The 16,504-nt window shown below is 36.3% G+C and overlaps 1 protein-coding gene across 5 annotated transcripts in view; it reads right to left on the bottom strand.

Moving 5' to 3' along the window:
* LOC139980700 (double C2-like domain-containing protein beta) overlaps positions 1-16,504 on the bottom strand; it is an 83,084-nt gene that overhangs the window by 25,414 nt on the left and 41,166 nt on the right. For 4 of the 5 annotated variants that reach the window (XM_071992543.1, XM_071992542.1, XM_071992545.1 and 1 more), the window contains exons 3-4: positions 4,388-4,531; positions 828-957 (exon numbers count right to left, since the gene is read on the bottom strand). In XM_071992543.1, the coding sequence (XP_071848644.1) occupies positions 828-957; positions 4,388-4,531 (274 nt within the window). Of the gene's footprint in view, positions 1-827; positions 958-4,387; positions 4,532-6,388; positions 6,570-16,504 lie in introns of those variants that run through there. The other variant, XM_071992544.1, reaches the window with a different exon arrangement.

Raw genomic sequence — 16,504 nt, 5'->3', positions numbered from 1 at the left:
CCTCTCATCATAAACTTCTAATGAAACTGACAACCAATTGAATTTTTGTCATTATGCTCGACCCATGGTATTAATGAGCATGACATAACTTGACATGAAATACAATGTTACATCTTCAGTTCCTAATGGACTACTAGCTAATAGGGTATAAATGAATGAATTTTTGAAGATATCAACAGGCTTTATTTAAAGATATAAAATTATTTCCTGTTCACCATGCTTATTAATTAATTTAAATATTTATGTTTCATAGTTTTGGCTTGTTACTTTGCTTATGTGCCCAAGCCACACATTATCATACATGACATACTTGTCAAAACAAATTTAGGGCACATCTACAGCACATCTGCTATCTGCATGAGATATGAATCAAATGAATATAGTTCCTGAGATGTTTACATGCTAAGCATTACACATGTACAAAACAAGTGTGTTTTACATTCAGACTGAGGACCCTATTGTTTTTCCAATGTTCAGATCCATGTACCGTAACCTTAACAATACCCTTGAACAACATAATTCTTCTGAGGACATGGTGATTCCTTCAAATGAGGACTTGGACTTCTTTTGTTCAATTCCTCAGTCAGAATACAAAAGAGATGCACTCTTGCACCCATATACAAGTACACACACAGACACCATTCATGAGTGCATTGGGTTCCTGACCACATGTTAGTCATATTGATACATCTTATGGTGCTCATACACTATCTACACAATGGTCCTATGTGCTCACCAATCACATCTTTTGGCAAAAGCTATGGAGTCAGCTAATGTAACAATGTTATTCTGCAGAGATGCAATTCATGTTTTAAGGGTATACACACCTTGTGACAATCATGACAAGTCATTGGTGATGCTCCTAGAAGTCCAAATTCATCGCCACAAAGAATACACTGGGTGTTGCCATTACCAAGGGCATTCTTTTTCATATTTTCCAACCGTTCCACAAGTCGTCTGTAAAAGGATAAGATTCAAGTGAAAATGTTACCATCCATAATCCTTAGATTTAACTTTTTCACAATTACAAACGCATTACTTCAATATGGACTGTTTAATATTACTTAGACACAAAGCTCAAAGAAAATTAAGCCAAATAAATCTACTGTTCTGTTTACATTCAGTGTATATTATACAGTAGTGTGACAGACAAATCAAAACCATGAAAACAGTTGAGTTCTGGAGGTGGTGATAGTTTAATGTGTGCATGTGAATCGAGACATCAGTACTGTACATACAGCTGAGTCATAGCTAAATACATCAGGCACTGTTAAATTTCCACAGAGGTAGGTAACTATCAGTGGTTTACAGGCAAAAGCTGTATTTTGGGTAGACAAATCTGAATATGATGCCAATATATGTTACTACAGTAATGTGTAGGATATAAGAATGATAGTTAAAGATGTTTTAACATATTCTGGTCTGTTAATTAAACCACAGAAACTGTACTTGCCAAGTTGCGATAAGACTAAAACTGCATGTACTTTACTAATAGCTATGCCACCATTCTGTGCTAGATAAGAAATTGTTTTGGTATTTAGTGGGAGAAATGAATGCACCTTGTGAGAAATGTGATACAGTTGTATCTCTTTCACATTCCCAACTATGTTTTTCACACAAATAATGGATGGTATCTTCTGTTCACATATCAGAAATGAGTCTATTCAAATTCTATTTTCAAATATGTCTAATACCTTCTTAATTTATTATGTAATAATCTAGTGTATAATTTGAGCTTTAATGCTTAAATTTTTCCTTTCTTTCCCCAAATCATAGAGCTTTATCAGCTATAGTTTCCATTCAATTCATCAATCTGATCACCCGTAGCAAACAGTCGGTATGTTCAAATTGATAATTAAACTCACGACAATTTGTTTTGATGTTAATTTACTTCACATAAGGTGGCACGCAGTATTATTTATCCTGAACGAACTCTGTTCCATGTCCTTAAATTTCACAGAGATCAGGGAAAAAAAGAGGCCTTCTAGATGACCATGCATCATTCACCATATGTTATTTGAGTTTCCATTTTGGGGGCCAAACAATCAAAAAAGAAAAAAATTCTTTAAGGAGATCTTCTTAAGTTCTGTGAATGTTTTTCTATGCATGCTGCTATTGACTCACGATGCTGAACGTTGGCTGGTAGAGTTTATATAACAAAACACTAAATTATCTGACATTGGCTGTTAGCGTGAAGCATTATATGTGCAAGGGGAGTGGATATACACTTGCTCTAAACTGATTGAAGACTATAGCTGCAAACATTATGTCATTAAGTGAACTGTAGACTACAACATATTGGACTGTAACATTGTGCAAGGTGGCACATACAGCTCCTCTTTTAATTAAGTAGGCCCACTGTAGATAATGAATGGAGCCTGATGTTTTCCTACTTATTACTGTAAATAGTTCTAGTAAAACAGTTCTGCATGTATTACTATAGCTAAGGGAAAGCTACTTTTATTAATTGCATTTTGTAAACACAAGTAAAGGTGTGATTTAACTGCAGGAATCCTCTTATGTTATCAGCATTTCATACTGCATGGTTTCACAGAACTGTAACCGAGTAATTGCAAGAGCTATGCGATTAATCGACTACAAAAGAAAGATTTGACTATCAGCACTAATATACAATAATACAGCGAGCTGGTTAGTAGCATCCTTCTTCAATTAATCTCAGGAGTCCAGGAGGAAGAAGCTCCTTCTTCAATTAATTAATCCAATTATCTCACTGATCTCACATTAATCCATTATTAATCCATTAATTAATCAACTACAAAACAAAGATTTGACTATCAGCACTAATATACACTATATACAGCAAGCTGGTTAGTAGCTCCTTCTTCAATTAATATCAGGAGTCCAGGAGGAAGAAGCTCCTTTAATTAATCATTAATCCATTAATCTCACATTAATTAATCCATTAATTAATCAACTACAATATAAAGATTTGACTATCAGCACTAATATACACTATGTACAGCAAGCTGGTTATTAGCATCCTTCTTCAATTAAGAAGCTCCTTCTTGGTCAGACAATCTGCTACTTGACTTTTAGCCTGACTCCAGCGACACATTTGACCCAAAAGCATAAGTTCTTTGATTCCATTTATTTTCAATCCTTAAGCATATCTCATCCACATACACCCGCATATAGGGTATCAAAAAGGGAGTGATTGTCAGTAATGCAGGTCAAAGGTTAGGTGTTGGGATTCACTTTTCCAGTTGTGAGCTCTGAAAACTTTCTTCTAAAGGAGAAACATTTCTCCTAGAGGGAGGGGAAACATTTATCCTAGAGGGAGGGGAATCATTTCTTCTAGGATGAGGGGAACAGCTCGCTGGGAAGGGGTGGGTTGTACTCCTTGTATTCCTCACTTTCTTTGAGCTATATCTTGTGCTTTGTTTCATCTGTGAGTAATGTTTTCTTTTGTTCTTTATGGAGTATGTTCATGTCATACCTAGCACCGATTACATTATATTTATAATATTATACTTGATTTACTGTTCAAACTGCACGCTCATTATTATTACATTTATTTATTATATTTGTATTACTGATCTCAATAAAAATTAAATGAACGAATGAGTCAATTGCATAAAAAAGAGGAATCACAGCTTCTGCAGTTTTACCTTATATTTACACTTTTTTTTTTGTCACACCGTTTACAATGATTGTTCTTGTGATGAACTCAAAATAGTCTCAGCTTCAAATATGGTTATTGTTTTAACTTTTTTTTCTTTCAAATATCCAGATGAAAAATTATGTTTTGTGGCCAAACTCAGCGACTAAATACTAGCTTTGTTAGTTACTTACTGCACAGCATTAATTGATGATATCATAACATGGGCTTACAAACATGTTACTTCAATGATCTTGCATACAGTATGTTTTCTGGTTCTCACATAGTTCACATTAACGACTAAAGCAAGAACTACCAAAGCAAAGACTGGCTAGATTTAATCCCAACTAAAAGAAAGAGTGTTGCTTGTTATAATCATTTGATCAAACATAATAATAAACATATGAAAGGAAAAAATGACCAGCTAGTATAGAAGTAAAGTTTTGTAAGAATCAATTTAAACAATTTTTCAGGTCATCTTTGGACAACGTGCATTTGAAGTTCCATTAACAGAACGGCAAATTTAGTAATAGGAAAGTAATAGGAAATCTAAGGACTACATATAGCAAAAAGTAAGAACTAATTAAGGCATCACGTTCCCAGTGCAATACTAGACTTTGTCATTTGCATTGTATGTGTTTTCAAGTCTCTCACATTATTGTGATTCATAGTCACACCACTTCTAATAGTGAAAACATGTACAGCATAGAAGAAACTATTGTGTAAAGTTCTGTGAAACTTTGAAAAGTAAACATTTGTACTCCATACCCTATTCTCTCTTGCTCTGCATTTTCCAGTGTGTCAGCTCGTTCCATCACTTTCTGAATAATACTCTTTTCATCACCATTTAAGGCTTCTGTCTTTGCAGGTCTTGTTCCAGCATTTGTATGAAAAGACCAGCCTGTGCCAAGTCTGAAAGAGGAAAAAGTAATGCTAAAGTTTGTAAAGTTTTGCAATGACCCAGTCTCTAGTACCTGTTCAAACATCATCCATACTACACTTTACGTGTCAATATAATATTTGGTATTTCTGTGGTAACTATTGGCATGCGTGAAGTTAGAATTTAAAGAAAAAAATTTGAAGAAAATATTAGTGGAACACTAGCTATGGATCACAAAGTCAATATGAAAGGGGTCATGCACCCACCATGTGATGGCCATGCATGCACCCACCAAATGCTGGCCATGCACCCACCAAATGATGGCCATGCGCCCACCAAATGTTGGCCATGCACCCACCAAATGATGGCCATGCACCCACCAAATGATGGCCATGCACCCACAAAATGATGGCCATGCACCCACAAAATGATGAAGAAACTAAGACTGAGACCTGGCTCACTAACAAAAAGATAGTTAAGCAACTTGATTAAACCCCACAAAGGGTTATTTAATGCTCCCAGTCAACAGTATACAAACATATGTAAAAATATAAAATCATAAGACATGTACAAACAATCCTAAAGCAATACAATGGATAAGGCAAGAGACCTGAACAGTCCTAACAAAATGTTTCAAACAGGCAAGCTCGAGTGTTTGCAATTTAAGTCATAAATGCATTGTGGAATAAATGAGGAGTGTTGATTTGTACTGGCCTATGGCAACTGCATCCTACCACTCGGTGGCATCACTGCTCTGTCGAGCACACGTAGTGGGTGGCCATCATCACATATCATGATAAAGAAAGTATGAGTGGGGCCACTCACTGATAACAAATCATGAAGCCAATATGAGTGAGAACACCCACTGCTTGATGAATTCAAACTGAACGGAACGGAACCATACCCGCAATGATGAAGTGAGAAGAACCACCATCATATGGTTATGTTACTTCACATTTTGCATTTTAAAATATTGCAGCCTGCTTGATTTTGTTGCTGACAGTTCAGACAGTTTACAATAAAGTGAAAATATCCACACACTACTAGAATTATATTAAGTTTAGGGAGGTCTTGCTCAGAACTAGGATATACAGTGTCATCGAAAAAGGTTTAGAAGGCATATATAACTAAAGCATCTTAATGAATGAGTACCTAACAATCCCCCCTCCCCTCCCCCTCCCCCTCCCCCCTTATTCTATACCTCCTGTCTCTTCCTTTCCAGTACTAAGAAACTTTACTTACTTACATATTACTTCATATATTTGATATGAATGTAAGGCAAGGTTCAATATGTTTTCTTTAAAAATTCTACATAAAAAAGATATAATTTGAGAACAAATGTTAAATAAACAATAGAAGGAAAGAGTCAAAGTAAAAAGGCAACTTTCATCAAAGACACCTGATTATATCATATTTCTTAATTAAATGAAATAACAACGTCAAAACAGTGAAAGGCCTTTTCTTTCATCACCTTGAAATCCTTAGTATTCTTAATCAGCAATTACCAATTTGTGGTTACCTCATCTCTCATACTTGTGATTGCACTGTTCCCTTGTAGACTTTACCTTGAATTGTATGTTCCAAGATAAAGGATAGAACAGACTATACTGTGTAAATTTACTCCCTGCACTGTGTACCTTGTGTGAACTAGAAAACCAGAGAAATAGCATTGCGAACAGAACTTCAATTACCACTAGGTATTTCGTTTCCTACAATAGCATATTAATTTATTTATTAAAGAAAAGGAAAAAGTTTAGAAAATGTTCAAATTTGATTGGCAGTTTTCCATCTCATACACATCATGTGTTATTATACAGTACATGTAGTACTCATGACTACCAAAGAAAACATGCTATAGTTTTAAATTCTTAAGCAAAAAAAGTACATACTTATCTGCTTGGTTTACTTTATTCCCAGACATATTCAAATTGCTGTATAACAGGTTGTCCAAGTTCATTAAAGGTGTGTTAATACTGGCACTCTATGGCCATCAACATCTGATATCCACTAGAGATAGATTACCTCTGTTATGAACATCTACTTGTTCACAAACACTGATTTATGATTGATACTGTAGTATCAAGGTACTATCAAAGTACTGTCCTCCACAACTTGAGCAACAATGCCACTTTACCTACCTGCATATTTACAAAATATCTCAACAAACCAAAGAGGAAATGAGAAATACAGCACAGCTGTCTACTACAGAATATGAACTACAGCTATATGTATATATCAACCACCTAGTGTACAAAGCTTATACACATCAGCACACCTACAGGAATACACACATCTATATAATGCAATTACAAGAACTCAAAAACAAAGAACAACTGTAAATTACCACAGTGGCTGAATAATTTACATTTAATTTGCACTATTAATAATCCTTGTTGCCGAAGAATCTTGCAGCATAGACCGAACTATGAGACAGAGTCGTAGTGAATACACAGACTACAGGCTTTTGTACAAAAGTACTGCTCATTCAATATACAAAAAGGAAGAAAATCTGTTAGTATAAACTATAAAGCTGACCATCTGTAAAGTTGGGCAAGTGAAAGGAGGGAAGGCCATGCAAGTGCTGGGTACTGAAAGGGGCAATGCCTTTGTACTGTATATGGATATCCTATGGCAGTTTACAGTAGATATCTCTGCCACTGGCCTATACTTCCATCACAGTCCCCTACCTCCTTGCTATATGGATATTATGCCAGAGTACTACCTAACTCAGGACTTGTACCAGCCGATTTCTGAAAGGATGATGGGTGAGAAGTGGGTGAGAAGCTCACCATAAGTTTAAAGCTTTTCATGGTACCTTCATAGCATACATGATTGTAATGTTTGTGATGAAAATCTCCCCCCAAAAATATAAGGAATATCATCTTGCTCCCCATGAGGGAGATTTTGTGGTTCAAAAGCCATGTCAGAGGGCTGTGCCATGTTATTAATATGTGATGTCATAGGGCAACAAGGCACTGGGACATTCACATTCTCTGTGTGTTTCTCTTAATACTTTTAAAGTGAATGTAAGCAGTGATGTTACCTAAACCAACTCAAGTATGAGGTCAGATAAAAAAAACTTCAGTCTTCTAAATTCAACATTTGCAAATCCAATAGCTCTTACAGGAAACAAAGCTTACATTTTAATGAAGGAAAATGCCAATAAAACTTCCAGTATATATGGCTCATACTGTAATTGAGACTTGTTCACACAATTAGGTAAAGAAAGATTGAAACTGAAATAGGCAAATATCTCACAACTGGAGTAAGATTTCTTAGCTGTTTGGCAAAATTGTTTATAACAAGTATCTAAGACGGTGATGGTTAATCTTACTGTTCCTAACTGTCCATTTACTGGGGTATGAGGTATTGATGAGGAAATTACAATAAAATATATCAATTCTAAGCTAATTAAAGACGATTTGTATCTTGTCTTAGGCCAACTCAGCATTCATTTGTAAAGCTAAATCACATTCCTCCAACCATGGTTATGAAGGTTTCTTAGCAATTGAACAGTCACAAAATTGATCTACAACAGACAAGTTAATTTAAGTTGTTGGATCACAGAATCCTCTCATTGCACCACAAAAGTAATATCTGATAAGGCTGTAACAGCAGCCTCATGGAATAAGTGCATTCTGAGACATGTTTAGACTATGAATTAGGTCTAAAGGCAGGGTTATGCTACTTTTTAATTTTGAAATACCACCCATCTCTGACGGAATGTTAAACCCAGAACGATCGTTAATCCCTAGACTGAACATTAATCCCTAGCTGGGCTGACAACTGAATGGAGGTGGGAATGCCTTGCCCCCCCCCCCATCCAATCTTTGTGCACACCACTGGTGAGTAGACAGGTAAACTATAAGAAGAGAAATCAACCCATGCAATTGTGTAGCAATTTCGCACCATATGTATTTTTAATCACTGATCAGCACAAATGATTCTATATTCTAAAATATATACACTATTCAAGTTCACACTTATGGTTATCACTAAACTACACACTGTATGCTGTGTGACTTTCAATTGAGGTGTGCACACTTCAATAGGGCTAATTGTAAATGATGCAGGTCTTAATAGTGTGTGATCACTATTAGTAAATTGTAATTGAAATAGTATGCATGTGTGCATATCTCCATAGGTCCAATGTAATATGTTGTAAGACATGACCGGTGTAATGTAAGACAATGACATGTTGGTATTGTAAAGGTGTGGCCATAGGACTTTTTACACATTTCAGTTCAATGTATATTCATTGCTGAGTAGAAATTACATGTATTTTTAATGAAATCCTATGAAGAACAGTGTCACTCATTTGATCTATAATTATTCCAATTGATATCAGCTGAGGGCAGGATACCAAGGCCAAGCCATGTGTAAAACAGTCAAAACCACTGCTTGGCTGAAGTTACAGTATTACCAAAATCAAGAGTTCTACACAGTTAGATGAATCCACATATAAAAGTATGAAATTAAGATCATAAAGATTCTTCTGTCTTCATGTAGGAATAAAAAATAACAAAATTACTACATAAAATTCTGACCGATTTTACCATGCAGTTCCGACCAACAATTTAAAATTGCTACAAGTCAATTGACTGCTATAACTGACAACAGGGACTGTCTTGAAGCAACTCTTCACACCTTGGCATGTTTAATAGTGCTCAAACCTTTAATACACTTGATTGAACACTGCAAGATATGTTCATTCTGGTAAGATGTCTGTGCAGACATTGAGTAGTTACATTGCAATGGGGACATAATATGACTGACACCTCCATCTTATTTCTTCACTTTTGTCTTTTTTATGTGATATTATTCTATTTTGTGTCTCACATGATGATTTGAATCATTGCAAATCCATTTGATGTCAACTTTACTGACAGACCATTGACAGTGTTTTAATCCCTGCCATATTTAAAGATTGATGAAATGGAGATAGTTGGTTGAACTGCATGCTACTACCAGATTTCAAAAAGTATCTTTTTCTGAATTTATAAACTGATGCTTAAGCTGAATTAAGTTCCCTATACTTACACAACACAAATTTATACTGGTTTCTTTTCATCAACCCAAACGCTATGATCATTCCGCATTGAGTTATATAACCAACCATATTTTGGTTGCATGAAAAGAGAAAAAAAGTCAACCTATGGACAAAAATGGTTCACTTATACAGGTGCAGCCTCAAGTGCTGTATCCATTACATGCTTACACAGAATTGTTAAACATTTGACATAAAATTAATAGAAGCAGTTGCACAAAGCTGAGCTTGTCATTGATGGAGCATTGTAATCTGCTCTCTAATTAGTTGCTGTTGTATGAAGCATAAATTTATTTCTGCTAAAACAGACATTTATCAATAAGATTGGTATGGGAATGGATGGGGATGTATTTACAGTAGTTTCCCCATGCTTGGTTATTGTAATAAAAGCAAAGAGGGCAAAATGTTATTTAGTTGATAACTATTTCAACTAGTTACTTCACAAATGGTGTTAAATCCATTTTGCTCCAATCTAGGATCATCACACCAAACATTTAAGTTTATACTTCTCTCATAACTTAAACTATAAAATTCAATTATAAAAGTGTCTGTAAAATCCCTTGCTGACGAGTGCTTTTTAACTTTACATAATTAAGACACCTAGGGTTTAATCACACCTGAGACTTTGTACACATGCTGACTGGAAAGTTTTGATGAAGCCACAACAATTTACAGATGTAATTGTCACTTGAATTGTTAAAAGCAGAAATTAGTATTTAAATATTAAAGAGTGCAATGGATCATTGTAATTGTTTAAGCCTGCATTCAACTGGAGCTCATTCTCACAAAATGTAGAAGTCATAACCAGTCAACCAGAATAGCTAAGGACAATAATGCATGTAGCATATTGTAGATGTCTGATAGTCTCCTAGTATATGGAACCTAAATTTATTACAAATTAAATATGTCATCAATGTCAAGGAAAAACTAAGAAAAATAATATGGGAAAGGTTTGATATCTGAAGAGAAAAGAGAGTAGTATGTAATATGCTGTGGAGATCTCTTCGTGATATGGAAATTATAGTAGCATCATGAGTAACAGGGTGCATGGTTTAGCATTTGTGAAGCTAAAGTAACACCAACTTTGATTTCATTTTCTGGAATGATCCAAACAGACCTCTATTCTCCCTAACTAGAGTGTGGGGACAATGACTATGGACTTGAAGAGGTCAAGGAGACACTTGTACTTGGATGAGCTTCTTTATTAATGGCCGTGACACCATCCATGATTGTGATGGTAATCTGTGATGGACTCTCCACTTTATGAAAGGGTACTCTCTACAAGGAAGAGAAGTTAATACTCCCAGAGATCAATGTATTGCATATATTATTAAAGAGAACCGTGATTATCAGCACAACAGATGTAACATATGGACACTATGCAGCACAGATGTAAGAAATGGACACTATGCGCAGCACAGATGTAACATATTATAGACACTATGCAGCACAGATGTAACATATTATAGAAACTATGCAGCACAGATGTAACATATTCACTATGCAGCACAGATGTAACATATGGACACTATGCAGCACAGATGTAGCATATTATAGACACTATGCAGCACAGATGTAACATATTCACTATGCAGCACAGATGTAACATATGGACACTATGCAGCACAGATGTAGCATATTATAGACACTATGCAGCACAGATGTAACATATTCACTATGCAGCACAGATGTAACATATAGACACTATGCAGCACAGATGTAGCATATTATAGACACTATGCAGCACAGATGTAACATATGGACACTATGCAGCACAGATGTAACATATTCACTATGCAGCACAGATGTAAGAAATGGACACTATGCGCAGCACAGATGTAACATATTATAGACACTATGCAGCACAGATGTAACATATGGACACTATGCAGCACAGATGTAACATATTATAGAAACTATGCAGCACAGATGTAACGTATGGACACTATGCAGCACAGATGTAACATATGGACACTATGCAGCACAGATGTAGCATATTATAGACACTATGCAGCACAGATGTAACATATTCACTATGCAGCACATATGTAACATATAGACACTATGCAGCACAGATGTAACATATAGACACTATGCAGCACAGATGTAACATATGGACACTATGCAGCACAGATGTAACATATGGACACTATGCAGCACAGATGTAACATATTATAGACACTATGCAGCACAGATGTAACATATTATAGACACTATGCAGCACAGATGTAACATATTATAGACACTATGCAGCACAGATGTAACATATGGACACTATGCAGCACAGATGTAACATATGGACACTATGCAGCACAGATGTAACATATTATAGACACTATGCAGCACAGATGTAACATATTATAGACACTATGCAGCACAGATGCATAGGCGTACAAGGCGGGGGGGCAGGGGGGGCACACTGCCCCCCCAAATTTCCAGAGGACAAGAAATTCGGGCAAAAGTCCTGAAAAATTCGGGCAGCCTAGGAGGAGAAAAAAAATATATATATATATATATATTTTTTTTTTTAGGCTGCCCGAATTTTTCAGGACTTTTGCCCAAATTTCTTGTCATCTGGAATATAAATATGCAGTAGCTTGCCCGAATCTTTTTCAAATTTTTGCCCGACAATTCCATGATTTTCTTTATTCAGCATCATTATGCCCGAATATTTCCGTGTAACACCACCGTAAGCGCAGTTCATCTGGGCTACCAAGCTTTTTGCAAGATCAATTTTTTTTCTAACTAGTCAATTGTTTACCTGGACCAAGGGCGGCGGAACCGGGGGGCACAGGGGCACGTCCCCCCCCCACTTTTCCTCAGGTTAAAAATGTGCCTTTTTTCTATATAAAAATTGAGGTGCCTCAAGTTAGCAAGAGGCCAGGGAACCATAATGAACACTCGGGAAGGGCCGTTTCCGGCCATCTGAGGGGTTTGTAAAACCAAAAATTTTTATAGTACGCTCCGCGCCAACTGATGGTGGCGCTCCGCTCAGATAGTCGTGCATACAACTTTGCAAATCCTGGCTAAGCCCGTGACTTTTAATGAATTTCTGTGGGTCAAACATAAGATTCCTACATTAGCAACTAGCATGATTTCACCTCATTTTGTCTCAAGAGAAAACTTGTTCCTTGTTTCCCAATTTGCGTATTGGATATTGCAGTGCTAGTATGCATATTTTCCTTGGGGGGGGGGCGTTGATGGAGTGATGTGTATACACAAATAAGATAATACAATAAGAGTTATAAAGGGTACTAAATATAGGGCTGCATCAGTCCAATCAAATTTCTGCAAAGTGCCCTTTGATGTAGGTGCCCCCCCAGATTAAAAGTGCTTCCGCCGCCCTTGACCTGGATATCCCCAACATGAGTGTATATAGAAGAAACATTTTCTTTTTCATGGATGGTGGGGGGTGCCTACAAGCATAGAAGTACGGGTTTATCATATTCTTTGTTATATTTTATACTTTTTTGTGAGACAAATTGCAGTCTCACCCGACACAGCGACATTATCCCGCTTACGTGTCGCTGAATAATGTATGTTTTTCTGGAGGTAGCTGAGTACTGTGTTAAAATAATAAATAAGGTAACTAAATAGGAGCTTAAAAAATATACTGTCCCATTTTTCCCCTTCAAAGTGATGTTACCATTTTTTCTTCTTCTAATATACCAAATTTTTGGGGAAGTGTAAATTTCTAAAACGTGAGATTATAAAATAAAGAATGTTTAGATGCAACTTGCAAGGCCTCAGAAGTGCCGTTTCCGGCAATCTGAGAGGCATTGTGTGCCCAAAATTTTCTTGTACTCTACGCGCCAACCGATGGTGGCGCTCCGCTTAGATAGTGTCACGGGAACTTTCGGGCACAAAAAGTTCTGCCCCCCCAAACTGAAATGGTCCCGTACGCCTATGCACAGATGTAACATATGGACACTACAGTATGCAGCACAGATGTAACATATGGACACTATGCAGCACAGATGTAACATATAGACACTATGCAGCACAGATGTAACTTATTATAGACACTATGCAGCACAGATGTAACATACGGACACTATGCAGCACAGATGTAACATATGGACACTATGCAGCACAGATGTAACATATGGACACTATGCAGCACAGATGTAACATATTATAGACACTATGCAGCACAGATGTAACATAGACACTATGCAGCACAGATGTAACATATTATAGACACTATGCAGCACAGATGTAACGTATGGACACTATGCAGCACAGATGTAACATATTATAGACACTATGCAGCACAGATGTAACATATGGACACTATGCAGCACAGATGTAACATATTATAGACACTATGCAGCACAGATGTAACATATTATAGACACTATGCAGCACAGATGTAACATATGGACACTATGCAGCACAGATGTAACATATTATAGACACTATGCAGCACAGATGGAACTTGATTGCCTAAGAGTGCTAGCTATTAGTGACTTGACCTCTAATATCACTGGCAGAAACTTAATTGGTTACGAACAAATTTCTTAGAATTCAGTGAGTCATTTCGGCTTAAAATTTAAACAGTTAAAGAGCTGGCACCAAATTTTCACCACTCTTTGCATTGTGAAAGAGGAAGAAAACAGGGGGTACTAATATAGTCAGTAAAACTAAGCATGAAATCACTTTATTGCAGTGTTCTGAGGTTAAAATGTCCATAAATCTTACAACTTACAACATCTTACTTACTGAGTGCTAGCTCAGTGGTTAACGCTGGTGCCTTCCAATCATAAGGTCCACGGTTCGAGTCACTCTAAGATTAATGTATGTCGTCCAGTTACAGAGTTGTTGACAATTGACAATTCATAATCATGGACGTTAAATATGAATCTAAGAGCTGACTTTTGCGGCTTTCATAAGCCAATGAGGCTTCTTTGCAAGTTCCTGCTTGCAGAAGGATCTAAAATACATACATACTGTACATACAACTCAAGGCCAAACTTGACCAATGTAAGTGGAATTTGTGTACTATGAGAGTGATCAAAATGTCACAATCTTTTAATCTGAAGATTTGATAATAATAACAATAACAATCTTTAAAATGATCTGGGAAGGCCCTGAATCTACTGTTCCATTAAAAGAAGCTCAAGCTATGTTTTGATGAGAGAAACCAATAAAGATTAACAAGTCTCCCCCATGCTTTGAAATTAGAAAGCAATTTAAATACATCAGCCATCTCAAGTATCTACCACTCCCACCTTTCATAAGCTATTTGTTCATTCCAGTTAGGTTCTCTCTATGAAATGGAGATGTGTGAAAGAGACTAGCGTCGACCGAATATTGTCATCATTAAACTTTACCCACCGGCAAAATGCTAGATTGGTCAATTTCACCATAAACTTAAAGGTAGAACTGATGTTCACACAGTGGATATTTCCATCTGTGCAATAAACTAAGTTGCTTTAAAAGGCACTGCTAAAATAAAAACAATTGTGTCCAGAGAGTTTCTCGAAATGTCAATGGGATTTCAAGGGAAATTTCTGCGACACTTTAATAGATACTACTTGGGTTTAGGGAAAATGTACCTCCAACCAAAGAATTTAATGTAGATAGATATTAAGTACATTTGATTGTTGGCTATGAGAGTGGTATTACTATGAATCCTGTGGTATACCAAACTATTTTATGCAAGTGTTTATCTGTAAAGCAAGTAAAAGCCACCTCTATGGCAACCAGTCAGTTTCTTATATTCCTTTAAATGGACCTGGTTGTGCTAACAAGAAAATGATTTTGATTAGAGGTTTGCTACTTTTGTCTAAGGACACGGCAGTTAAAGAAATGTAGTGTACAAGTTATGCCCTTTACCTTCACTCTCATGCATTAATTATAGTATTCCTTACAGACGTTTTACTCTGTTTAATTTGCAATGCTCACGAAGGTGATACAAAATATTGTCTAGGCAACAACCTATAGTGTGTAAATAGCACAGAAGTTGCTCTATTGCTATCAGTGGTCATGGTTGTTATGACCAGTGTAGCTGTTAAGGTTCATTGTGCATGCAATCTTGTAGGTCTAAACAATCTTTTTTCTTACTATGTGTGTTGTACTTGTATATAATGGCACAATCATGATCATATGCTTTTTCAATATGTTGGCCCATTCGCAGAGATCTGACGGTCTCTATCTTCGCTGGCAGTTGAATGCATGACTGCATTGTAATGTATCCATCACTGTGTGAACTGCATTGTTTTCCAATATAATGTATTGAAGTCAAGACATTTGCTTGTGTGCAAGCACCCAATAATGTTTTGAAGAAGAATCATTACTTTGTTGGTAAATAAAGCGATGCTTGGCATCATTTGTATGATCTGTGAATTTTGGCAAAAAAGCATATATCCTCATGATTGTGAGATCATTTAGAACATATTAAGTACCAAAAACACTGTCCATATCAATACAGCCATTTGGTGAAGTTTTTAATGAAATACATAATGAGGCTTTAATGTTTTAACACCATCTTGTTTTGCTTTAGAAGTTCTTTTCTTCTGATCAAATTGTTACTTTGGTGCCATGAAAGGCCAACTTGTCAGCTATCTGGTGATGGGTAGCCTTTAATAGCTAGTGAAAACTTCTATCTAGACTTAGAGACCACATTACTTTTGTGATTTAGTGTGTAAGTCAACGGGGCTTTTAATGGGCGTATGCTACCTTAAGCAAAGTATGAGTGATCAGCCAAGCTTCCGTGTTACTTTTGGGGTTATCTTGTTTTAAGGCGTTCAGATATTAACCTCTTTTAACCTTTAACCATCAATTTCTGTAGGGTTCTTGCACCCACTAAGGTGAATTAATCTATATACATCAAGTATATGGACTTCAAACAAGATGTACATTTGTACTTACAAGGTTGTCACATCTAAAAACACTTTTCCTGGTTCTTTTGCCTGCGGCAAGGAATCAACCAGAAGGCCAGTTAGCTTTGTGATTT

The sequence above is a fragment of the Apostichopus japonicus genome, chromosome 15, assembly GCF_037975245.1.
Source record: "Apostichopus japonicus isolate 1M-3 chromosome 15, ASM3797524v1, whole genome shotgun sequence".
In the NCBI taxonomy this organism is placed as follows: Eukaryota; Metazoa; Echinodermata; class Holothuroidea; order Aspidochirotida; family Stichopodidae; genus Apostichopus; species Apostichopus japonicus.
Note: the sequence above shows the minus strand (reverse complement) of the source record. Positions and strands in the feature narration are given on the sequence as shown.